This window comes from Chiloscyllium punctatum, chromosome 9 (genome assembly GCF_047496795.1).
Source record: "Chiloscyllium punctatum isolate Juve2018m chromosome 9, sChiPun1.3, whole genome shotgun sequence".
Lineage (NCBI taxonomy): Eukaryota > Metazoa > Chordata > Chondrichthyes > Orectolobiformes > Hemiscylliidae > Chiloscyllium > Chiloscyllium punctatum.
In genome coordinates, this window is record NC_092747.1 from 52,923,506 (window position 1) to 52,948,963 (window position 25,458).

A 25,458-nucleotide genomic window follows, 5' to 3' on the forward strand; every position below is an offset into this window, starting at 1 on the left:
AAACAGGGTGGTGAAGAATGCATTTGGTCACAGTGTTGAGTATGGGGAGTTGGGATGTCATGTTGCGGCTGTATAGGACATTGGTGAGGCCACTTCTGGAATTCTGCATACAGTGCTAGTCACCCTCCTGTAGGTAGGATATTGTTGAATTGGAAAGGGTGCAATAAAGATTTACCAGGATGTTACCGGGACTGGACGGTTTGGGTTATAAGAAAAGGCTGGATAGGCTTCAACCTTTTATCCCCAGGACAGTAGTAGGTTGAGGAGTGACCTTAGAGCAGTTTATAAAATTATGAGATGAAAGCAAAGGTCTTTCCCCTTTGGTAGGGGAGTTCAAAACTAGAGAGCATAGTTTAAGGTGAGAGAGGAAGATTTAAAAGGGACATGAGGGGCAACTTCTTCACAGAGAGGATTATGCATATATGGAATGAACTGCCAGAGGAAGTGGTACATGCAGATAATTACAACATTTAAAAGATATTTTGATCATTACATGATTGGAAAGATTTAGAGGGATATGGTCCAAATCTAGGAAATGGGATCATTTAGTTTGGGAAACCTGATCGACCTGGATGACTTGGACTTGAAGGGTCTGTTTCCATGTAGTATGACAGATTTGGCATGCTTGCCTTCATTGGTCACAGCGTTGAGTATGGGGAGTTGGGATGTCATGTTGCGGCTGTATAGAACATTGGTGAGGCCACTTCTGAAATTCTGCATACAGTGCTGGTCACCTTCCTATAAGGAAGTAGGATATTGTTGAATTGGAAAGGGTGCAATAAAGATTTACCAGGATGTTACAGGGACTGGACGGTTTGAGTTATAAGGAAAGGCTGGATAGGCTTCGGCCTTTTATCCCCAGGACAGTAGGAGGTTGAGGAGTGACTCCAAAATACTAACATGAAATGACCTTTCTTCAGAACCTTGACTTGAAATGTTAAATCAGTTTCTCCCTCCACAAATCATGCCAGGCTGAATATTTCCAGCATATCCTGTTTTATATCAGATATCAGGATCTTCAGTATGTTTCTTTTGTTTCAATGCAACTAACCTGTTTAAGAATAATTGCCTGTCGATAGAACTTTTGAGCTGTAACTGCTGTCTGTTGTATTCGTGCAGGAATGGTAAACCCCAGAGCAGAAAGCTGGCGTACTTCTCTCAACAATGAAACCAGGCGATCTGAGTAATGTATTTTCAGCTTCCCATCAGAGTGATCCAATTCTATCACTCGACCACTGGCCTGCAAACTACCAAAAATTACACTAACGTGTCAATCATTATAAAGACTAATGCAATCCTTTGTAAAAATAAGAGAGTTTTGCACTTTTAAATGGGGTTAACATAATTTGTTCATCCACAACAGCAGTGAAAACCAGTATCTTGAAAGCCAAAATTCAGCAAATAACCCAACAAACTTGGTAATGGTGCAATTGTCATTTGAGGAGTTTCTCTCCACTTAGCAAACAAAAAAAAAATGATCCAATACTATCATCAAATTTACAAATCATTTTTAGACTATTAACAGTGAAAATGCAGTGTCAATATAACTTCTGAGAACTTGAAACTTTCAAATATTTCAATGTTAATGTAAAGTATGGAAGCAGATTGTTAGGTCCAAACAATCAACTTTGTTGTTTATCCTCCATGGGAGCAAGCAGATCTTCTCGTCAGATCTTTAAGAAACAGTAGTCTATACATTTAGATTATTCCAAAACACCTAAAACTGACTTTACCAGCAAAACACAATTGATTGTGAAAATTACATTATTGCTTGCAAAAGAAATGAAAGTAATTGTTTTCATTCACTCTGGACATTTTAATTTTCTGTACACAAGAAAATAATACCTGATGCCAGCTGAAGGATCCAAAACAGATGACTGTATATCTCTCGACCAGTCATCAAACTGGTCTTGTTCATAGGTTTTCAACTGGTCCAGAAATTCATTGCAATTTCGCCAAAATGATTGAAATCCTGACAGGTCACTCAGCAATGCCTCAGCAATCTTTACAGTATCCTCAGCCTAAAATAAAACACATCATTTATGTGGTCTATACAGTTTGTCCCTCCTCTTGTCTGTTTTGAACTCTCTCTCCTTTCTTTTACATCACATGCACCAGACACCATTGCTTGCCAAAACGAACAAGTAGATAACTCCCCAGCAGGAAGTTTCATTGGGGAAGGATTTAAATTAGAGTGGCAGGCAGATGGGAATCTAACTGTGGGGAGAGAACAGTGAGAGAAACAAAGATGAAAATGAAAGATAGAAAAGTGGAAAGCAAAAAAGTGAAAGCAGAGGAGACAAGGGCTTGCAGCAAATAGGACTGGAGGACGAAAAAAGAAACTAATTTTAAAGAAGTTTATCTGAATGCACAAAGCATTGCAATAAGGTAGATGAAACAACAGTGCAAATAATAGTGGGCAAGTACGATACGATTGCAGTTATGGAAACACAGCTGCAAGGTAATCAAGGCTGGGAACTAAATATCCAAGGGTATTCAATCTTTCGGAAGAACAGGTAAAATGGAAAAGAAGATGAAGTGGTGTTGTTAATGAAAGATGAAATCGGTGCAATAGCAAGAAGAGATATTGGAACAGGAAATCTAGTTGTGTAATCAGTCTGGGTTGAGCTAAAAAGCAACAATGAGTTGAAAACATTAGCAGGCATGGTTTATAAGTCTTCAAATAGTAGTGGTGAGGTAGAGGTGCACGCAACAATATGCCATAACGATCAGGAGTGATTTTAATACATACATAATTCAGGTAAACCTAATTAGCAATAACACTTAATGCATTCTTTAAAATAGACTCTGGCAATTTCCCTAGCATTGATGTTAGGTGAGCTGATTTGTAATTCCCATGTTTCTCCGTCCCTCGGTTTTTTGTGGTGGATTAATTCCTGCAGTGAGAACAAGAAGATTTTTTTACACTAATACATTGAGGAACCAACTTGGGGGAAAGTTATCTTAGATTTGGTAATGTGCAATGAGAAAGGATTATCTTGTTTTGAGAGTTCGTTTTGGAAAATGTAACCATTACATTGTAGAACTCTTCACTGGGATAAAAAAGTGAAGAAGCCCAAACCAAAGCTAGGACCCTAAAACTAAATAAATGAAAATAAGGTGGCATGAGGGGTGTGTATTGACTGTGATAAAATTAATTTAACTTCTTTAAAAAGCATGACATTGGAAAGGCAACAGTTAATATTTAAGGGACAAATGCGTGCATTTCAGCAGTTACATATTCCTTTCGGGTGAAAGGACACAACAAGAAAAGGGGTCTGAGCATGGTTAACAAAAGAAATTAAGGATAGTATTAGATCCAAAAAGAAGTCATATGATGTTGCTAGAAAATGTAGCAAGCCTGAGGACTGAGAACAGTTTAAGAATTCAGCAAAAGAGGACCAGGATGTTAAGTAAGTATGGAAAAATACAATACAAGAGCTAACTTACAATGTTAGTAAAAGAGGACTGCAAGTGCTTCTATAAGAATGCAAAAAAAAAATTAAGGAAGACAAACGTAGTTACAGTCTAAGACGAGGGAACTGATAATGGAGAATAAGAAAATGGCTGCAAAACATAGCAATTACTTTTGTTCTATCTTCACAGAAAATGATATGAAAAAATTGCCAGCAGTTTTATTGAAGCAAGGTTCTCTTGGAAAGGAGAAATTGAAGGAAATTCATATGAATGCAAAAGTAATGTTTCAGAAATTAATGGGATTGAAAGCTGATAAACTCCCAGAGCAATAAAGGAGGTGATCGTTGAAATAGCAAATGCGTTGGTGTAATCCTCCAAAATTCTGTAGTTTCTGGAATAATTCTAGCAAATTAGAGGGTGGCATATGTAACCCCACTGTTCCTTAAAAAAAAACCGAGGGAGGGAGAAACGTGGGAATTACAACTCAGCTCACCTAACATCAGTACTAGGGAAATTGCCAGAGTGTATTGTAAAGAATGCGATAAAAAGACATGCAGAAAATACCAACAGGATTGCATAAAATCAACATGGATTTATGAAATCATGTTTGACAAACCTACTGTAGTATTTTTTAAAGTCGTAACTGGTACAATAGATGAGGAAGCACCCGTGGATATGGTATATGAATTTTAGAAAGATTTTAAAGAAGTCACAATACAAATGTTTGTGGGCAAAATTAAAGCACAAGCAATTGGTGATAATATACTGGCATGGACTGAGAATTGGTTGGCAAACAGGAAACAGCGTACGAACAAACGAGTCGTTTTTCAGACTGAAAGGCAGTGGTATGGCAGGGATTAGTGCATGGGCTCATGCTGTTCACGATACATATCAATGATTTGAATGGGAAAGCCAAGTTTAATGTTTCCCCATACATTGAAGACAAAACTAGGTGGGAATGTGAGTGCTGAGGAGAATGTAATAAAACATCAGGGCAATTTGGACAAGTTGAATAAGTGGGCAAATACAGACAGGACAACATGGATAAAAGTGAAGTTTCCCATTTCAGTAGGAAAATCAAAATCTCAGAATATTATCTCAATGCTGATAGACTGGGAAATTGTGATTACAAAGGGGCACCTGTACACTAGTCATTAAAAGTAGAAAAGTGTGACGTTAGAAAAGGACAGCAGGTCGGACAACATTCTCAGAGCAAGAGAATCGACATCTTGGGTGTAAGCCCCTCATCAGGAGAGAGTGTGTGTGTACGCTTGCACACACGGCTCAGAGATAAATAAGAGGATGGGGGCTGGGGCTGGGGCTGGGGGGAGCGGTGAAGGTAGATGGGAAGGCAATAGGTTGATGCAGTTGGGGACTAACTGTGATAGATTCGGTGGGGAGAGTGGAGTGGATAGGTATGAAGGAAGATGGACTGGTCAAGAGGGCTGTGCTAAGTTGGAGGGGTGGACTTGGATGCTGCCTGACCTGCTGTGCTTTTCCAGTGCCACACTTTTCTACTCTGACTCTCCACCATCTGCAGTCCTCACTTTCCCCTCAATGGCTAAACAGCCTACTCCTGTTCCTATTTTCTACGTTTCCATGTTTTCTATGTTTCTATCATGAGTCTTTCTCAAAGTCACTGTTAAGGAAGTAGCAGAAATTCTCCGTGACTCAGTTGTGATGTTTTTCTCTTTCAAGCAAAAATCAGATATTCGTTGCAAAAGAATCACAGGCCAGCAGCAACACTGAATCCTGCATTGAATAACTCCGTCTGTAACCAATATTTTTAGCTCTTTTAATAACATAGTGGCATTTACAGTCAATCAATGTTGATTGCATCAATATCATTTCTTCTTGTCCCACCAAAATTTTGGAACACGCTTGCCCTTCATGATGTCATGAAACAATTGGTAAAATGAAGAAGCAACTGCTAAAAGCAGTAACTGTGTAACCCCACATTGGCCACTTGGTTTCCTTCATTCATATACTTCCTATTTAATATTATTGGCCCAGATAATCTCATGGTCAGAGAGTTTTTTGACAAGCACCAGGTGCTTTACTCTTACATTAGGCCTAATTGTCTCATAGGAGACATCATATACACAATATAACTAGCTATTCAGTAAAATATAATAAACATTTAATGTTTAAATGAGTTATCAGGAGAGGTTGAATAGATTGGGTTATTTTTCCTTGGAATGTCAGAAGTTGCGGGTTTGATCTTATAAAAGTTTATAAAATCATGAGGGGCAGGAGTTGGGAGAATAATCAAGGTCTTTTTCCAAGGGTGGGAAGTTCAAAATTAGAGGGCATAGGTTTAAGGTCAGAGGGGAAAGATTTAAAAAGGTCCTGAGGGGTAAGGTTTGTTTACACAGAGGGTGGTGGGTGTATGGAATGAGCTGCCAGAGGAAGTGGTAAGAGGCAGATACAGTTACAACATTTAAAAGGAAGCTGGATGAGTACATAAATAGGAAGGGTTTAGATGGGCTGAATGCTGGCAAATGGGCCTAGGTCAGATTGGGATATCTGTCAGCGTGGACAAATTGGACTAAAGGGTCTGCTTCCGTGTTGCCTGGCTCTCTGACTCTTAGTACAAACTCAAGTAGTATGTCGGGACCATGTGGAATCCCCAGTGCAGCAGATCCTGCAAAGTGAAACTTCCGATGGGCAATTCTCTGATGTCTGGAACCCCTCGAAAAAAAGGCCCTATCAAGTTGAAAGTTCAAAGGATTCTGATTCAGCCAAGTTGAAGTGTTACCCAGGAAACTGCAGCAAATGAAAAACCAACTGTAACTCCTCGCTAACATTTAAACTGACCCCTTGACTGATGACAGTGGTTAACTCCCCAATATCTGTAAGATGTATGTGCCAGCAAAGTTGGCCTGCGGCCAAATAACATCTTTTAATTAGCCATGAGGTTGAGCGAAAACAAAAGAGCAACAGTGGGCCAAAAACCTCCATTACCATAAACATGAGTAACTTTAGATCACCAATTGAATGAGTAGTGAGAAAGAATTTTAATAAACATAATAATTTTTATTGTTATAGAAGTTGCTATCTAGATGTGCATGGTTCTACTGATAAAAAGGATTTGCAGCCTCTTCCTGTTGCAGATTTAGAGGAGTGCAAACAAAAAACATCTTAAGGCAGTTCATTTTGGTGGAAAACTCCTTCTGTCTTTCTTAAAAAGGTTGAAGTGACATGGTCAAAGAGTGTGGTGCTGGAAAAGCATAACCTGTCAGGCAACATCTGAGGAGTAAGTGAATCGACGTTTCAAACATAAGCCCTTCATCAGGATGAAGGTCTTTTGCTTGAAATGTCGATATTCCTGATGAAGGGCTTATGCTCGAAACGTCGATTCTCCTGTTCCTCAGATGTTGCCTGGCCGGCTGTGCTTTTCCAGCACCACACACTTCGACCATATCACTTCAACCTTTTTCATTCTTTGACTCTGATCTCCAGCATCTGCAGTCCTCACCTTCTCCTCCCTGAAGTGAAATGGTATATGGTTGAAAGGTTAAAAATAAATAAGTTTATTTCTCCTTTTATTTCATAAAGTCATTTTAAAGTCTGAGACTTCATACAAGCCAAAATCAATTGTTACATAAAATACTAACCTTTAGTTGCAGCTGTCTAACCCAAACAATGTTATTCACAACCTCAGGAAGATTCTTGCCTGAAAGTGGACCTGACGGTTCTCCAGGAATGCCACGTCGCCGACTTTCAAAATCAGTGCAAATGCCTAATTCATTGAAATAGCATTCATCAATAAAAGTAGAAATTCTCTGAAGAAAAGCACTTACCATCAGTTACCATGGTCTAAATGTTATGCTACAAACCATTGGTAAACATGTTAATTTTTTACAAATGTTTATGTTAATGTTACCTTTAATGTATTCTGTAAGTTTTGCTAACAACATTTCACGTTCTGAAAGTAGCTCCTTACTGATGCTGGGACGTTTGACTAGTTCCTTGTACTTTTGAAATGCTTGCAGCAGCTTGAAAGAAAAGTACAACTTGTAAAAGAGTGATATGAAAGAACAGTCTGATACTGGCGCAGGTAGCAAGACATAAATGGCTATGAAATACTTTGACATCATACGTATTTGCTTTCCTAATTTTTATTCTAGCGCAAGCAATGTTGCATTATTAATATTGTCATAATTATAATGTACAACAAAATGGTCAAGCAAAAAATAATTTAGTAGGGGATTGACAGACTTGGTAAATAAAATCAAATTAACTAGACATCGATTAAAAAAGGACTAAGTAAAATGTAGATTATAACTTAAGTCAACAAAGAAAATGGCATAAAGACGGTTGTTTCGGATGAAAATTAATGGAATATTGAAATAAACTGGTAAGGCTGGAAACAAATATTCTCCAGAAACATTTCAACTTCATAGCATTAATGAAATCCCACAACAAGTGGACAAGAAGGAAAATGTTGTGATAAAGTATATTTATAGAATCATAGAATCAGACAGCATGGAAACAGACCCTTCAGTCCAATCAATCCACGCTGATCATGTTCCCAAACTAAACTAGTCCCACTTGCCTGCATTTAGCCATATCCTTCCAAACTTTTCCTACTCATGTAATTATCCAAATGTCTTTTAAATGGTGTAACTGTACCAGCATCACCATTTCCTCTGGCAGTTCATTCCTCACACTAACCACTGTCTATGTCAAAAAGATGCTCCTCACATCCTTTTTAAATATTTCTCCTCTCACCTTAAAAATATGCCCCCTAGTTTTGAACTCCCCCCACCTTAGGAAAAATACATTACTATTCACCTTAGCTATTCCCCTCATGATTTTATAAACCTCTATAAAGGTCACTCTTCAATCTCCTAAACTCCAGTGAGAAAAGTCTCAGCCTATTTTCATATCTCAAAACCTCCAATCCCAGCAAATCCTGATAAATCTTTGCTGAACCCTCTCCAGTTTAATAATATCCTTCCTATAACAGGTTGACCAGAACTGCACACAGTATTGCAGAAGAGACCTCACCAACATCCTTTACGACCTCAACATGACAGTCCAAAATGGAAATGATAAGAAAAATTTGGAATGGTAATATTGGTTAAAAATAGGAAACAAAGGCTTAAGAGAAGGTTGATGTGGGTAGGAATGAAAATCCATAAAATTGGAGGTCAGATTAACTCTTAAAAGACGGCTTGTTACTTCAGTGGAACAGGCCTCCAAAAACAGGAAAGAAATGGAAGAGAATTCTGAAGACAACCTACAGAAAAAAGTACGGTATGAAAAACAAAGCTATGGCCCTGGAACGTTATCTGCTTGTCAACTAGAACAAAGAAGGTAAATGGAGATGAGAGAATAGAATTCCTAAAATATGTAGAGTATGTAAGTAGGCCCTCAAGAGCAATGATTTGCAAAATCTGGTAAAGAAATATGTCAAACATTTGAGTTAAGTTTGGCTAAACATAATACAATGAGATCCAACAAGAAAAGGGACAAAAAGAAGTTGGGATCAACAACTGAAGATGATCTATAGTGTACAAAAAAAAATGAAAAGCTAAAGGTGAATGAAATAAGTAAAACGAGCTAATAGATTAAAAAATGCTATGACAGAGCGCGAGGGAAAAAGTTGCCAAATACTTCAAAGATATGACACAGAATTCTAAAGCACATCAGTGACACAATTATTAAAATTAGGAGTAACCTCTTCAACTAGCAATCAGAACATGATAGAGATATTTAGTTAGCACCTTGCATTGATCTTTATCAAAGACGACAACCAGGCAGCAGTTAAATCCAAAAATGATTGAGAATTTACATAATACTGTAATCATATACAGAGTACTGTGGACAGCATTGGCTCCAAACCAAATGAAGAGTATTGAGACTTTAAAGAGGTACAACTGGATTTACTCGGAAGATTTGAGGGGAATGCAAATTCAAGGACAAAACCGAAAAATTGTGCATGCCTTTAATACAATAACACAAAAATGGTATAAATAGGTTTATAACTATGATAGCATGGCACAGGGTAAATGGAAATAGACTGATTGAACAACGTGGATTAAGGGACTATTGACAATGAGCAAATGTCACAGATGTAGATTAAAGAACAAGAGAAACTTCTTTGCACAGATTACATTACACATAAAACCAAAGCAATCCACACAAAAGCTTATAGCCAATTTAAGCCTCTCCCATCGTTCATCATCCAAATTGATCATCTTCACTCTCTATTCCCTTCTCCATCATATGCGTGGCTAGCTTTCCCTGAAATGCAACCTATTCACTTCAAACACATTCTATATTAGCGACTTCCAAACTCGCACTGCTCTTCAAGTACAGTTTCTTAAGAATTCTCTACTGAGTTTCTTGGTATTGTGATGAGGGGAATCATAACAGAACTACTTTACCTGCTGGGGATTATCTTGTACCTCCACAATAAAGACTTTCAGTTTGCTCGCAACCTTCTGCTCTGAAGGAGCTATTGAACGCTCAAACTGGGCTACAGCAGCTTTCCACAGTGGCTAGAAAACACAATAACACCATGTTGTTTATATATAACATAAACAAAATTGTGTTTATTCAAAGTAAGGGGCAAATTGTAACAAACCTCTGTGTAGGGATTATATTGAACAGGGTTCAATCCAGCAAAAGACTCAAAAACCTGGGCATTGTGAAGTAATTGCTGTTCTCCAGCTGGTAAGAGTCGTAGAAGTTTTTCATGGATAGTTCTACTGGTCTGAATCTGCAAAACAATTAAGAAAAATTGTTTGCTGGAGAAATTATTTTGAATGAGATTTATTGATTTAACTTTTACAAGCTTCCTTCAAGCTTGTAAATACAAACCAGAGTACACAAAAAAATTATGTACTTGTCTAATTAGTCTGTGTTGGCATTTATCTTTGACGTGAATAACATTTCTAATCATATTTATGCACTATTTTGATACAATTTTAATTTTTTTCTTTTCATCCACCCACGTAAGCTAACACTGAAAATTGAGAATTCTTTTTTTCAAATATAACCCTAGAAATAAATTCAACAATCTCACTTACAGGGAAAATAGCAATGACTGAACTGAAGAATAAGAATATATCCCAATACAAAAGAATAAGTCTTTAGCCAAAGGTGCAATAAACAGATATTTGAACTGGGCAGATAAATGTAGTTTGGGCTATTAGTTTACAAGCTAAATGAACTGTCAAGGACAAAAAGAAATTGCTGGAAAAGTTCAGCAGGTCTGGCAGCATCTGTGAAAAGAAATAGAAGCTAATATTTTGGGTCCAGTAACCCTTCCTCAGACCTGACGGTAGCTCGGAAAATGTTGGCTTATATGCATAAGACAGGGTCAGGGGAGAGGGTAAGGAGTAAGTGATAAGTAGAGATAAAGCCCAAAGAGAGAGCAAAACAATTGGGCAGACAAATGAGTTGATAATGATCTGGCTGGGAGGGTGAACAGCTATTAATGGAGACTCTTCGTAGCTAACAATAGGTAGTGTGTAATGGCAGACTATGTGAGAAGAAGGTCTGGTGTGTGTGGTGGGGGTGGAGGAGCTAGGGTATGGGGGAGTTCAGGTCCTAAGATTATGGAGCTTCATCTTGAGTCCCAAGGGCTGCAGAGTCCCCAAGTGGAAAATGAGATGTTGCTCTTCCAGCTTGCATTGAGGTTCAGTGGAACACTGCAGCAAGCCTGAGACAAAGATGTTGGCCAGGGAATAGGTTGGTGTGCTAAAGTGGCAAGCAATGGACGCTTCAGGTATTTTTTGCAGGCAGAAGGTAGATGTTCTGCAAAGCAGTGTCCCAGTTTATGCTTTGTTTCTCCGGTGTACAGGAGACCACATTCTGAGCAGCAAATGCAGTAGACTAGACTATGAGAAGTGCAGGTAAAGTGTAGCTTCACCTGGAAGGTATGTTTGGGCTATTAGACACTGAGAAGGGAGAAGTAAATGGTGTTATACCTCGTCAGTTACAGGGAAAGATGTTTATTTGGGGGGGGCGGCGGGGAGGGGTGTTGGGAGTGAAGGAAGAGTGGACCAGTGTGCTCTACAGGGAACGGTCCCTGTGGAATGCGGACAAGGAAGAGATAAGAAATATATGTCTGCTGGTGGCACCTCACTGGAGGTGTCAGAAATGGCTGATGATCTTCTGGACGTAGATGCTGGTGGCATGGTAGGTAAGGACAAGGGGAATCCTATCGCTGTTGCGGGAGGGAAGAGACAGGGTGAGGGCAGAGGTGCGGGAGGTGGGTTGGACCCAGCTGAGGGCCCTGTCGACTATAGTCTTATGAATTAAATCACTTCCAAGGTAAGAGTTCCATCTTTAAAAAAAAAGACACACTCAGGTACTGAAGACTTTACATATAGAATTAATAAACAAAAGAATTTAAAATTGAAGTGGAGATGTTTTGCTATACCTCAGAAATTAAAGTTTATACACAGTGCAAAGATTAGACAAGATATGAAAAAGAGAGAGTGGTTTTAACTTTAATTTCAACTTCCACATAGTTTTTGAAAAGCAGACCTTCAGGTGAAATTCACCAAAATTCTCTGCAATTGTCTATGCAGGAACCAACAAGGAGACATGCCATATGGGATACAGTAACAAGTAATGAACCAGGTTCAGTTAAGAGCATAATAAAGGATGAAAATGTATCCATTGGCAATCATAACATGCTCATATTCAACTTAATGTTGAAAGACAAAAGTTTGAAGCAGTGACCAAGATTATAGATTGACTTCAGAGTGCAGAGACAAAAACTAACTATGGTCAACAAAGCAAATCTGTTAATCGGCTAAAAAAATACTAATGGAACATAGGGCGGCACAGTGGTTAGCACTGCTGCCTCACAGCGCCAGAGATCTGGGTTCAATTCCCGCGTCAGGCGACTGACTGTGTGGAGTTTGCACATTCCCCACCCGTCTGCGTGGGTTTCCTCCGGGTGCTCCGGTTTCCTCCCACAGTCCAAAAACGTGCAGGTTAGGTGAACTGGCCATGCTAATTGCCTGTAGGGTTAGGGGTAGGGGTGAATATAGGGGAATGGGTCTGGGTGGGTTGCGCTTCGGCGGGTCGGTGTGGAATTGTTGGGCCGAAGGGCCTGTTTCCACACTCAGTAATCTAATCTAATCTAATCACATATCAAATAGAAAGTAATGTGATTCCAGCCCAATTTATATCCGGAAGGGCGAAGAGGTCTACCTGCACCCCAAAAAAATCTAGGTTGAATACAAAAGTCAGAAACAAATAAAACTAAATCATCATTTGCACAAATTTAGGCGAAAGTGAGGGTTGCAGATGCTAGAGATTAGAGTCAAGATTAGAGTGGTGCTGGAAATGAACAGCAGGTCAGGCAGCATCGGAGGAGCAGGAAAATCGACTTTTCGGGCAGGAGCCCTTCACCATAAGGACTCCTGCCCGAAACGTCGAATTTCCTGCTCCTTGGATGTTGCCTGACCTGCTCTGCATTTCCAGCACCACTCTAATCTTGACATTTACACAAATTTGCCTAGTGCTGATGTATCTGCCCATGGCAATATCAGTAAGAGCGACTAGTCAATAACTTCTGTAAAGATGAAGTCATAACTTTACATTGAGGGCATCTCTATCATGTCATGTGGTACTATTAGTGTGCTAAAATGGGGCAGTCTTTAAACAGATCTAGTAAGGAAACACTAGATATCCATGAGAACTGTGTACCACCTGCACAGTAGCATTGAATTTTGAACAAAATCTTCAACCTCATAACACAGCATATCCCCCATTCTACCACTACCATCAAGTCAGAGGATCAATGTAGGTCAATGAAGAGTGCCAAAAGATCAGTACCAGGCACACCTAAAAATCAAGCTGTCGAAGCCTCAAAACAGGACCACCTGCCCATCAAACAGCATAAGTAACTACATTATTGCACAACCAACAGATCAGATTTAAGCTCTACAGATCTACCACATTCAGTTGTGAATGGTGGCAGATGATTAAATAACTCATTGGCATAGGAAGAAGCTCCACAAATATCCCCTTCTTCAACAATGGTGCAGCCCAGCACATCAGGGCACCAGGTAAGTATGAAGCATTTGCATCAATTTTAAGCCAGTTGTGCTGAGTATATGATTCATCTTACCTCCTCCTGATGTCACCAGTGTTACGATACAGTCTTCGGCTATTTCAATTCACTATATGTGACATCAAGAAACAGCTAGTGGCAGTGGATGCTGCAAAATCAATAAGCCCTGAAAACATTCTGGCAATTGTACTGGAAACTTGTGCTTCAGAACATGCTGTATCCCTAAGGCAAATTGTTCAAATTCAGCTAAAACACTAACATCCACCTGACAATCCAGAAAATTGGTCCAATTATAACCCATACACAAAAAGCAGGACAAATTCAATAATTTTGTCTAATCAGTCTACATTTTATTATCAGTAAACATTACATTTCACTGAGTGTGGTTTCATGAAGTCCTAACAAACTAGAGTCAATGGAAATCAGGGGTAAAACCTCTCCATACATTGCATACTCCATACATGGAGTCTACATTCCACAAAGCAAGATAATTGCGTTAACTGCGATTGTTGAAGGTGGTGTCACATTAATTAAGGAGTTGGTTACTACAGTTAGGAGAGGCCTTCAAATTTGACTTTGTGGGCAGAGCTTAGGAATAAAAAGGGGGCAGTCACACTGTTGGGAGTGTATTACAGAACCCAAACATACAATCAATAAGCAGCAAAGGAGCAGATGTATAAACAACTGAGTGTGGTGCTAAAACAATGATAGGCTAATTACATGAGGGGAGATTTCAACTTCCCAACATTAATTGTGATAGGTATAGAGTAAACTGTTTAAAGGGGGTAGGTTTATTGAAATGGATTCAGAAGACCTTTTTATTTCAACCTGTAAAAGACCTAACAGGAGACAGTGCAGTGCTGGTCCTAATTCTGGAGAACAAAGTCAGACAGGTGTGCAAGTTGGCAGTGGGAGACCATTTTCGTGAAAGCTACCACAAGACCGCACATTTCAAGTTTGTTATGGAAAAGGAAAACAATGGTCAGCCAAAGAGAGTTTTAGATTGGAAAAAGAAAGCTTTTTATTAAAATAAGACAGGATCTGGCCGAAGTATACTTGGAACAGATACTTTCAGGAAAATCTACAGCAGAACAGTGGGGGAGGGTGTTCAACAAGGAATTGGAGAGAGCACAGGCCCAATATCCCTTTAGGGTGAAACATAGGAGCAACAAGAGATCCCTGGATTTTTAGGAATATCCAGAACTGGATGAGAAGATAAACAGAAGCTTTTAACAGGTATAAAGGGAGCAAATCAATAGAGGTCCTAGTGGAGAATAAAAAGTGTTGGGGGAGATCTTTAGAAAGTAATTAGGAGAGCAAGGAGGAGCTTTGAAGAAACACTGGTGGGTAAGATTAACCAGAAGTTCAAGACATTCTATGTATATCAGGAGAAGAGGATGACTAATCTGTGCATGGGACCAGAGGACATTGGTAAATTGTTAAATGAATACTTCATATCTGTCTTGACTCAGAAGGAGGAGAATCTAGGTATAGAATTCAGCAAGAGGTACTGTGAGGTTCTTAGCAGACTGACATAGGGAGTGAGGAGGTATTGGAAGATTTTGAAATTTAAAAGGTGAACAAATCCCCAGATCCAGATGAGTTGTATCTCAGATTGTGTGGAAGATGAGGGAGGAAATTAGAGGGGCTATGACCCAAATACTTAATTCCTCTCTGGTCATACAGAAGGTCCCAGAGGTCAGGAGGACAGCTAACGTGGTTTTACTTTTCAAGAAGAGCGGTGGGGATATGGATTACAGATCAATGAGCCTCACATCAACGTTAAGAAAACTACTGAAGAAAATTCCAAAGGAGAGAATTAATCACCACTTGGAGAGACAAGGTTTATTCAGGGATGGTCAGCATGGCTTTGTCAGGGGGAGGATATGCCTTACGAACCTGACTGCAATTTTTGTTTAGGAGGTGACTAGGTGTATGAAGGAGGATTGTGCTGCTGGTATCACTAATATGGCTTTCAGCAAAGTCTTTGTCAAAGTTCCACATAGGACACTGATAAAGAAGGGTAAAAGCACATGGAGTCCAGGGTAACTTGGTTATTTGTCTGACCAGAGGCCAGTGTCTAGTGGCACACCACAGGGATTGCTGCTGGGTCCCTTATTCATAGTGATATCTGCAAACGATGTAGCTGAGAATGTGGGAGGGATGACAGTAAGTTTGTGGATGACACAAAGATTGGTTGGGCAAAAGTGAGTACTGCAGATGCTGGAAATCAGAGTCTAGATTAGAATGGTGCTGGAAAAGCACAGCAGGCTCTTCCTGATGAAGGGCTTTTGCCCAAAGCTTCGATTTTCCTGTTCCTCGGATGCTGCCTGACCTGCTGTGCTTTTCCAGCACCACACTAATTGAGACAAAAATTGGTTGGGTGGTTGACAGTGAGGAAGAGGACTGACGTTACAAGAGGATATAGATGCCAATTGGTCTGATGGGCAAATCAGTGGCAGCCGGAGTTTAACCTGTTAAGTATGAGGTGACACACTTTGGAAGAAGTAACAAGACAAGGAAGTACTCAATGAATGGCAGGACACTAGAAAGCTCAGAAAAATCTGCAGATCCCTGAAGGTGGCCCAACAGGTTAATATGGTAGTTAAGGCGGCATAGAGGACACTTGGCCCAGATCATTTGTGGCATATATTGTAAGAGCTGAGAGGTTGTGTTGGAGCTGTACAGAACTTTGGTTATGCCACACATGAAGTACCATGTGCAGTTCTGGTTATCACACTATAGGCAGGAAGTGATTGCACTGGAGAGGGTGCAGAGAAGATTCGCCAAGATGCTCTCTGGTATGGAGCATATTAGCTAATTAGAGAGGCTGGTTAAACTGGAGTTATTTGCATTAGAGCAAAAATAGGCTGATATGGGGGACCTGATTGAGACATAGAAGATTGTGAGGGGCATGGATGGGTGGATAGCAACTAATCCCCTTAGTTGAAGAGTACATAATGAGGGGGCATAATTTTAAGGTGAAAGGTTTAGAGGGGATTTAAAGAAATTCTTTTTCTCCTAGAGAGTGGTGGGAATTGGAAATGGATAGCCTACAGCATAGTTGAGGCAGGAAACCTCACATTTAAAAGGTACTTGGATAAAAACTTCTAGTGTCATAATATTCATTGTTTCAAATTTCCAGCATCTGCATTTTTTTGTTTTGTTGTTTACTTGAAATGTAATATTCACTAACTAAATGCTAAAAAATTGGGTCCTATATAGACTTTGAATGGTTTTGTCAGTGCAGACTTGACTCTTCTGTATTGTACAATTCTGTTCGCTGATGATTGCCCAAGGTTCAGCACCACTATAGGCTCTGCAGATAGTGAAGCAGTCCAAATCCAAATGCAGCAAGACCTGGATAATATCCTGACTTGGGCTAACAAGTGACAAGTAACATTTGCACCACACGAGTGCCGGAAATGACCATTTCCAACAAGAGAGAAAAATTTAACCATTGACCCATGACATTCAAGTGCATTACCATAACTGAACTCCCACTATCAACATCCTGGGGGGTTATCACTGACCAAAAGTTAAAATGGACTAGCCAATTAATACAGTGGCTACAAGAGCCAGTCAGAGGCTAGGAATCCTACTGTGGGTAACCCACCTCCTGATTCCCTAAAGTCTGTCTACCATTTACTAGGTGATAGAATACTCTCCACATGCAAGAATGACTGATATCAAAATCCATACAAAAATGTTCACAATTATATATGGGAAAAGATGGTGGTCACGAACAAGATCTTTGAAAATTGAGATAAATGAGAGCATCAATTGTAATAATGAAATGGAGGACTTGTTAAACAATTACTTTGCAGCATTGTTCACAGCATAGGAATGCTTGCCAGGAATTCGAATAACAAATCAAGGTTGGGGTCTATCAAAATTAATGAATCCAAATTAACAGTGATGATGAAGGAAATAACACTGAAAGTGACAAATTGCCAAAACAGATGGTTTTCCCACAGAGTTTTAAAGAAAGTAGTTGAGAATCTGAGTGACAACACTGCAAATGTCCCAAATAAAACCTCTCAAAGCTCTCAGTTTAAAAACCATTTCTTTATATGGGCAAGAAGTGACTTGTGCAAATTAAGGAAAGTGACAGAAGGAAACCAGGAAATCATAAACCAGTGAAAAATGTGGTAGAAATTTGGATCTCTCTTCTGCATACAGAAATTAGTGCTTAATCAATTATTATTTTTTAAGCCAGGTATTGAGAGGTATGATGTAACGACAAGATCAACATCTTGGGGATGGGAGTATCAATGACCAGAAGCTGAATTTGACCAGCCATATAAATACTGTAGCTACAAGACAGCCACACCACCACTTGCAAGTTCCTTCCTAAGCTATTAATGTCCAGATTTAGAACTACATCGCTATTCCTACATTGTTACTGGATTAAAATCCTGAAACTCCTTTCCTAACAGCACTGCAGGCATACCCACACCTGCAGTTATTTAGGATAGCAGCTCTCAACCACCTTTTCAAGAGTAACTGGGAATGGATAATAAATGCTAGCCAGCAACACTTACAGCCCATGACCAAATAAAAGATAATGAAGAATTAGACATGAAATCATATGTTAAGCTTAGATTAGATTAGATTCCTACACGTGGAAACAGGCCCTTTGGCCCAACAAGTCAACACCGACCCTCCGAAGAGTAACCTACCCCCTCTGACTAATGCACCTAACTACTATGGATAACTGAGTATGGCCAATTCACCTGACCTGCACATCTTTGGAATGTGGGAGGAAACCAGAGTACCCGGAGGAAACCCACGCAGACACAGGGAGAATGCGCAAGCTCCCGGCTGACAGTTGCCCAAGGCTGGAATCAAACCTGGAACCCTAGCACTGTGAGGCAGCAGTGCTAACCACTGAGCCACCATGCCGCCTAAAGGTACATGTTCAAAAAGGTTGCTGCCAGTTCTGAATTTTCAACAATCATAACTTCAACATGAAACAAATAAGAAATACAAAACTTATAGCAACCTATAGAAAAAGTCCCATTATTTATCGGAATGCTACATTGTGACCGCTAGTTTAAGTCTTAGGTGTGTAGTAGTTTTCTTACAATTTGCAATGTTTAAAGTAATCATACAATTTTCAAAATAACAAAGGAAATAATTAATAATACTGTACCTCTTCAAGGCGTTTTGCAAGTTTAGCCAATGATCCGGGATAATATTTCTCACTTTTCCATTGGTGAGGAGTATATCGCCGCCACAGTTGTCCTGTCAGATGATCAGAGGCTGCCACCCACTGTTCACAGATGGTGATGCCAGATCGGAGGCTCTCTTTCACAGTATGGAAAGGATCTCCCCATAAATTTAACTGCATTAGAGTTTTCTGTACAAATCTACCCAAGGCATTTCCTACAGAAAAGAAATGGCAAGGAATTAGTTTTGTATGCACAAAAGTTCTCATTTTTAAACAACAGTAACAAATTGATAATCCTCTGTAACATCCTAATGTCCAAAATGATTAATATCAAAACTTTGTGTAGCAATTAGATGGCAAGATAGATGGAAGTATGTCACATATCCTCAAGCTACCATACATATGCAACACATGGGAAAACTAATCACTGATTAGAATGGACTGCGAAAAGAGCCCAACAGGAAAGACAGTGGAACAGCAATGGTAGGTGCATCTGGGAGTAATTCAGGAGACACAACAGAGATTCAGCCCAAGGAAAAAGAAGCATGGTACAGGAGGATGAGGAAACCATAGCTGACTAGGGAAGTCAGGGATAGCATAAAAGCAAAAGAGAAAACATTTTACATGACAAATGGCAGTGGGAAACCAGAGGATTGGGAAGCTTACAAAGATTAATAGATGGCAACAAAAAAAAGAAATAAGGATGGAGAAGATTAAATATCAGGATAAGCTATCCAGTAATAAAAAGGAAGAGTGTAAGAGTTTCTTTACATATATAAAGGGCAAAAGAGAGGAGAAGATTAAATATCAGGATAAGCTAGCCAGTAATATAAAAAAAAGACTGTAAGAGTTTCTTTACAGATATAATGGGCAAAAGAGAGGCAAAAGTAGACATTGGGCCACTGGAAAATGATGTAGTGGGGAACAAGGAAGTGGCTGAAGAACTGAATAATTACTTTGCGTTAGTCTTCATGGTGGAAGATACAAATAATATCCCAAAACTTCATAAGAGTGAGAGGGCAAAGCTGAGTATATTGGCCGTCACCAAGGAGAAGGTGCTAGAAAAACTGAATGGTCCAGGTGATTTATCCACCTTCAGGCCAGAGGGACTACACCCCATAGTTCTAAGGGAGATAGCTGAAGAGACAGTGGAAGCATTAGTGGTGATCTTTCAGGAATTGCTCGAATCAGGAAGGGTCCCAGAGAACGGGGAAATCACTAATGGGACACCCCTGTTTAAATAAGGAGCAAAGCAAATGATGGAAAATTACAGACTGATTAGCCTAATCTCGGTCGTGGGTAAGATCCTGGAAACCATTGCGAAGGATGAGATTTCTGAATACTTGAAAGTGTATGGTAAAATAGGGTAAAGTCCGCATGGTTTCATCAAGGGGAGATCATCTCTAACAAACTTGCTAGAATTCTTTGAGAAAGTAATGAGCAGGTTAGACAAAAAAGAGCCAGTGGATGTTATCTACCTGGACTTCAAGAGGTCTTTGACAAGATGCTGCACAGGAGGCGACTAAGCAAGATAAGGGCCCATGGTATAAGAGACAAGGTGCTAGCATGGATGTAAACTTGACGGTCTGGCAGAAAGCAGAGAGTAGGGATAAAAGGCTCCTTCTCAGGATGGCAGCCAGTGACAAGTGGTGTTCTGCAGGGCAGTGTTGGGACCACAACTTTTCACATTGTACATTAATGATCTAGATGAACAAACTGAAGACATTCTGGCTATGTTTGTAGATGATACAAAGATAGGGAGAGGGACAGGTAGCATTGAGGAGGCAGGGAGGCTGCAGAAGGATTTGGACAGGTTAGGAGAGTGGGCTAAGAAGTGGCAGATGGAGTACAATGTGGGAAATTTTGAGGTCATGAAGAATAGGAAGAATAGAGGAATGAACTATTTTCGAGATGGGGAGAAAATTCAGAAGTCTGAAGTGCAAAGAGACTTGGGAGTTCTTATCCAGGATCGTCTCAAGGTAAACTTGCAGGTTGAGTCAGTAGTTAGGAAAGCAAATGCAATGACGGCATTTATTTTGAGAGCACTTGAATATAAAAGCAGGAATGTACTTCTGAGGTTCTATATGGCTCTGGTCAGACCACATTTGGAGTACGGTGTGCAGTTTGGGCCCCATATCTCAGGAAGGATGTAATTGGCCTTGGAGCATGTTCAGAAGAGGTTCAAGAGAATGGTCCCAGGATGAAAAGCTCAACATATGAGGAATGTTTGAGGACTCTGGGTCTATACTCGATGGAGTTTAGAAGGTTGAGGGGGGAGCTAAATGAAACATACAGAATACTGAATGGCCTGGACAGAGTAGATATTGGGAAGATGTTTCCATTGGTAGGAGAGACTACGACCTGAGGGCACAGCTTTAGAGTAAAGATCTTTCAGAATGGAGATAAGGAGAAAGTTCTTCAGCTAGAGAGTGGTGAATCTATGAAATTCATTGCCATAGAAGGCTGTGCAGGGCAGGTCGTTAAGTATATTTAAAACTGAGTTAGCTAGGTGCTTGAGTATCAAAGGGATCAAGGGTTAAGGGGAGAAGGTGGCAGTATACAGTTAAGAAACTTATCAGCCATGATTCGGTGGAACAGATTCGATGGGCTGAATAGCCTAATTTCTGCTCCTACGTCTTATGATACATTGCAGAATTAATGTTTTAGCACTTTGACCCTATCTTGGAAACAAAATATAAAGTTGTCTAAGTTCCAATGTGAAATGCAATGGAGCATCAAAATATAGGGCTTACACCTAACAATAAATACTTATTAAGCACTAATTTAATTTTTGCAGGTGGAGTGGAAGCTAGGATCTTCCCCCTCAGGAAGAAGCAAATAATTTCAAACCAAACACACTCCAGGCTGCTTTCAAGCATTGACTGTGATGACATCCCAACATCTTTTGCACTTTTTAACCAGACAAACCACAAGACCATTAGAAAATGTGATCCTGCAGATAATCAGAAACATTTATTTGCCTAACAGTAATGTACATCATTGTACCATTTAGTCACTCAGAAATGGCTAGGAATCTGTTACTTTGACAAATTTTATTGTTAAATTTGCAATAAAATGACCATGTAGGAACCTTCATCATTTAAAGCATTTTAAGGACATATAGTCCTTTTTTTTAAAATTTTGCTCCAACCTGAAACCATTCATACTAAAACAGGAATATATTCAACTTCACAGAAAAATATTTTCAATACAGATATGCACAAATACATTTTTATGGCATCAAATTCTGCCAACTTTTAAGGTGTATAATCATTCATAGCTAAACAGTATTTAATCAACACATATTAACATAGCCCTTGAGATCATAATTCTCAATATGCTAGTAAAAATGCATATTCCTGACAATGTGAAACATTACATACATTAACAAGTAAATGTAATATGTACAGTGAATTTTGTCATTTGGTGGCACTCCCTTCTCTTAGACACGAAGAACAGGGTTCAAGACCAAGTGCAAGGTTCAAGCACAAATATCAAGGCTCACAAATATCAGTCCAGTACCAGGAAACTGCTGCACTGTTGAAGGCACTTTATTTATACAAAAATGAGACACTAAACCAAAGCCATATATGCTTTATTAGTGGTTATAAAATATCTCACAGCACTATTTCAAAGAAGAGGAGTAAAGCTTTCCCAAGTGACCTGGTCATTATTTATTTCTTAATTAGTATTATAAATAATTAATTCTGAAGAAGTCATACCAGATGCAATAACATTAACTCTGCCAGACATGTTGACTCTCTACTGCTTTCTCTGTTTATTTCAGACTTCCAGCATCCACAGTATTTTGCTTTTATTTACATATAACATATTGCACTGTTACCACAGTTTTGTTGTAGGAACTTGTTGTGCACAAATTGGGTGCCATGATTTGTGCATTACAAGAGCATGCAGCTTAAAAGTACTTATTAGCTGTGAATGTGCTTTGAAAAGTTTGATATTCTTGGAAGGCACTATACAAATCCAGGTCCTTTTTTGTTAGCTCTGAGACATGGGGAGAATGTTTAGATATGACCCACTGAAAGAAATGGACAGTCCAATTGTACACCTACAAGTTACTTATTCTTTCAAAGACAGTACCTATGACATCCAGCAGATGGTGCATTCGTAGCTCTGGGTAAAAATCATGCTCAGTTTGTCTCCATACATCATCCACAGTATCACGAGTAGTCTCAACCAAATCTACAACGTCAGCTAAAGAAAGAGCATCCAAATTGTTGTACTGATAAGAAAGCAAAAGAGAGAAATATAGTTAAGAAAATTTCCAATTTATACGATGCTGAACTTGCCTCAACTTTTAAGCAGCACTTCCATGGCATAAATCAAAAGGATCTAGAAAAGTGTGCAGCAAAGAGAAAAAACAATTGTGTGAAGTCAATAAAAGCACTAAACTAGATATAAACCATCACATTTGAGAATTACAAATATCTTTTAAAAGTCAGCTGAAAAGCAATTCCAACACAAAACATGATCAGCATTTGACCAAAAGCCATGTGCTCTAAAACAAATTATTTCCTCAACTACTTCAATTTGGTGACTAAACTTCCAATATTTAAAAGTTTCAATGGGGGACCATTTTAGGAACAATGATCATAATTTCATAAATTCTATGACAGTAATGAATAAGGTTAAAACTGGTCCTCGAGTGAATGTGCTAAGTTGAGGGACGGCTAATTACATCAGTGTTTGGCAGGAACTGGAGAAATTAGTTTGGGTATAGCTGTTTGAGGGTAAATTCACATCTGAATTTAAATGCCAGTTAATCAGACTTCAGGATTAGCATATTTCTGTGAGGATGTTAGGAACCCTCGATGACAAGTGATATTGACAGATTAGTGAAAAATTAAAAGGAAGCATATGTAAGGTTTAGAAAGCTGAAATCAGATAAAGCCCTTGAGGAAATAAAGGAAGCATGAAAGAACTGAAACAAGGAATTAGGAGGTTGAAAATGGGCTGTGAACTGTCCTTGTCAGTAGAGTTTAGGAGAATCTCAAGTCATTTTATACATATATCAGGAGCAAGAGTGTAGCCAGAGAAAGAGTGAGTCCACTCAAGGACAATGGAGAGAATTTACGCAGAGGGCCAGCGGAAGTGGGTGAGAACCTTAATGAATACTCCCCATCAGTATTCACCAAAGATAGGGATACGGATGATGGTAAGATTAAGAGGGGTTTATTGATATTGTAGGGAACGTCGATATTAAGAAGGAAATGGTTTTGGGTGTCTTGAAAAACACTAAGGCACATAAGTCCCCAAGGCCAAATGGACTTTATCCCAGGACACTGAGGAAGGTAAAGGAGGAGATTGCTGGTGCCTTGGCAGAGATGTTTGTATCGTCTTTAGCCACAGATTGCTTCCCAGAGGACTGAAGAATAACCAATGTTGTTCCTTTATTTAAGAAGGGTAACGGCAATAGTCTGGGAAAACACATGCTGGTGAGCTTTGCATCATTGGTAAGGAAATTATTGGAGAAGATTCATAGAGTCATAGAGATGCACAGAAACAGACCCTTTAGTCCAATTCATCCAACCAAGAAGATATCCTAAATAAATCTACTCCCATTTGCCAGCATTTGGCCCATATCCCTCTAAACCCTTCCTATTCATATACCCATCCAAATGCCTTTTAAATGATGTAATTATACCAGCCTCCACCACTTTCTCTGGCAGCTCATTCCACACATGCACTACTCTCTGCATTAAAAGGTTACTGCTTAGATCTCTTCCAAATCTTTCCCCTCTCACCTTAAACCTATGCCTTCTAGTTTTGGACTCCCTCACCCTGGGGAAAAGACCGTTGGCTACTCAGCCTATCCATACCCCTCATGATTTTATAAACCTATATAAGGTCATCCCTCAGCCTCTTGACACTCCAGGGAAAATAGCCCGAGCCTACTCAGGCTCTCCCTATAGCTCAAATATTCCAACCCTGGCAACATCTTTGTAAATCTTTTCTGAACCATTTTAAGCTTCACAACATCATTCCTATAGCAGAGAGGCTAGAATTGCATGCAGTATTCTAATAGTGATCTAATCAATATCTCGTACAGCTTCAACATGACATTACTCAAAGCACTGACCAGCAAAAGTAAGCATACCAAATGCCTTCTTTACTATCCTATCTACCTGCGACTCCACTTTCAAGGAACTATGAACCTGCACTCCCAGGCCTCTTTGTACAACGACACTTTCTAGCACCTTACCATTAAGTGTATCAGTCCTGCCCTGACTTTCCTTTCCAAAATACAGCACCTCACATTTATCTAAAGTTAACCCATTCGCCGCTCCTCGGCCCACTAGCCCATCTGATCAAGATCCCATTGTACTCTGAGGTAATCTTCTTTGCTGATCACTGCACTTCCAATTTTGGAATAAACTGCAAACTTACTAATATCCAAATAATTTATATAAATAACAAAAAGCAAGGACACGATTTATTTACACTTAGAAAAGAATGCAATTATTGGGATTGTCAGCATGGTTTTGTGCTGGAGAGGTTACTCACAAATTTAATTGAGTTTTTGAGGAAGTGACAGAGGTTATTGGTGAGGGTAGGGCAGTGAATGTTGTCTACATGGACTTTACTAAAGCATTTACAAGGTCCCTCATGGCAGGCTTGTCCAGAAGATTAAGTCACATGGGATCCAACCTGAGTTGGTAAGTTGGATCCAAAATTGTTTTGGTCTAGAAGACAGAGAGTATTGTGAAGGGGTGTTTTTCTGACTTAATGTCTGTAATCAGTGCTGGGACCGCCACTGTTTGTAATTTATACAAATGATTTGGATGAAAATGAAGCTGGACTG

At 39.4% G+C, this 25,458-nt stretch overlaps 1 protein-coding gene across 2 annotated transcripts in view; it reads right to left on the reverse strand.

Annotated features, from left to right (window-relative positions):
- Positions 1-25,458, reverse strand: part of dync2h1 (dynein cytoplasmic 2 heavy chain 1) — a 571,463-nt gene that overhangs the window by 519,405 nt on the left and 26,600 nt on the right. For both annotated transcript variants that reach the window (XM_072577509.1, XM_072577508.1), the window contains exons 6-13: positions 22,737-22,878; positions 18,618-18,850; positions 10,013-10,147; positions 9,813-9,926; positions 7,304-7,415; positions 7,035-7,159; positions 1,846-2,021; positions 1,052-1,247 (exon numbers count right to left, since the gene is read on the reverse strand). In XM_072577509.1, coding sequence (XP_072433610.1) covers positions 1,052-1,247; positions 1,846-2,021; positions 7,035-7,159; positions 7,304-7,415; positions 9,813-9,926; positions 10,013-10,147; positions 18,618-18,850; positions 22,737-22,878 — 1,233 coding nt within the window. The remainder of the gene's footprint in view (positions 1-1,051; positions 1,248-1,845; positions 2,022-7,034; positions 7,160-7,303; positions 7,416-9,812; positions 9,927-10,012; positions 10,148-18,617; positions 18,851-22,736; positions 22,879-25,458) is intronic.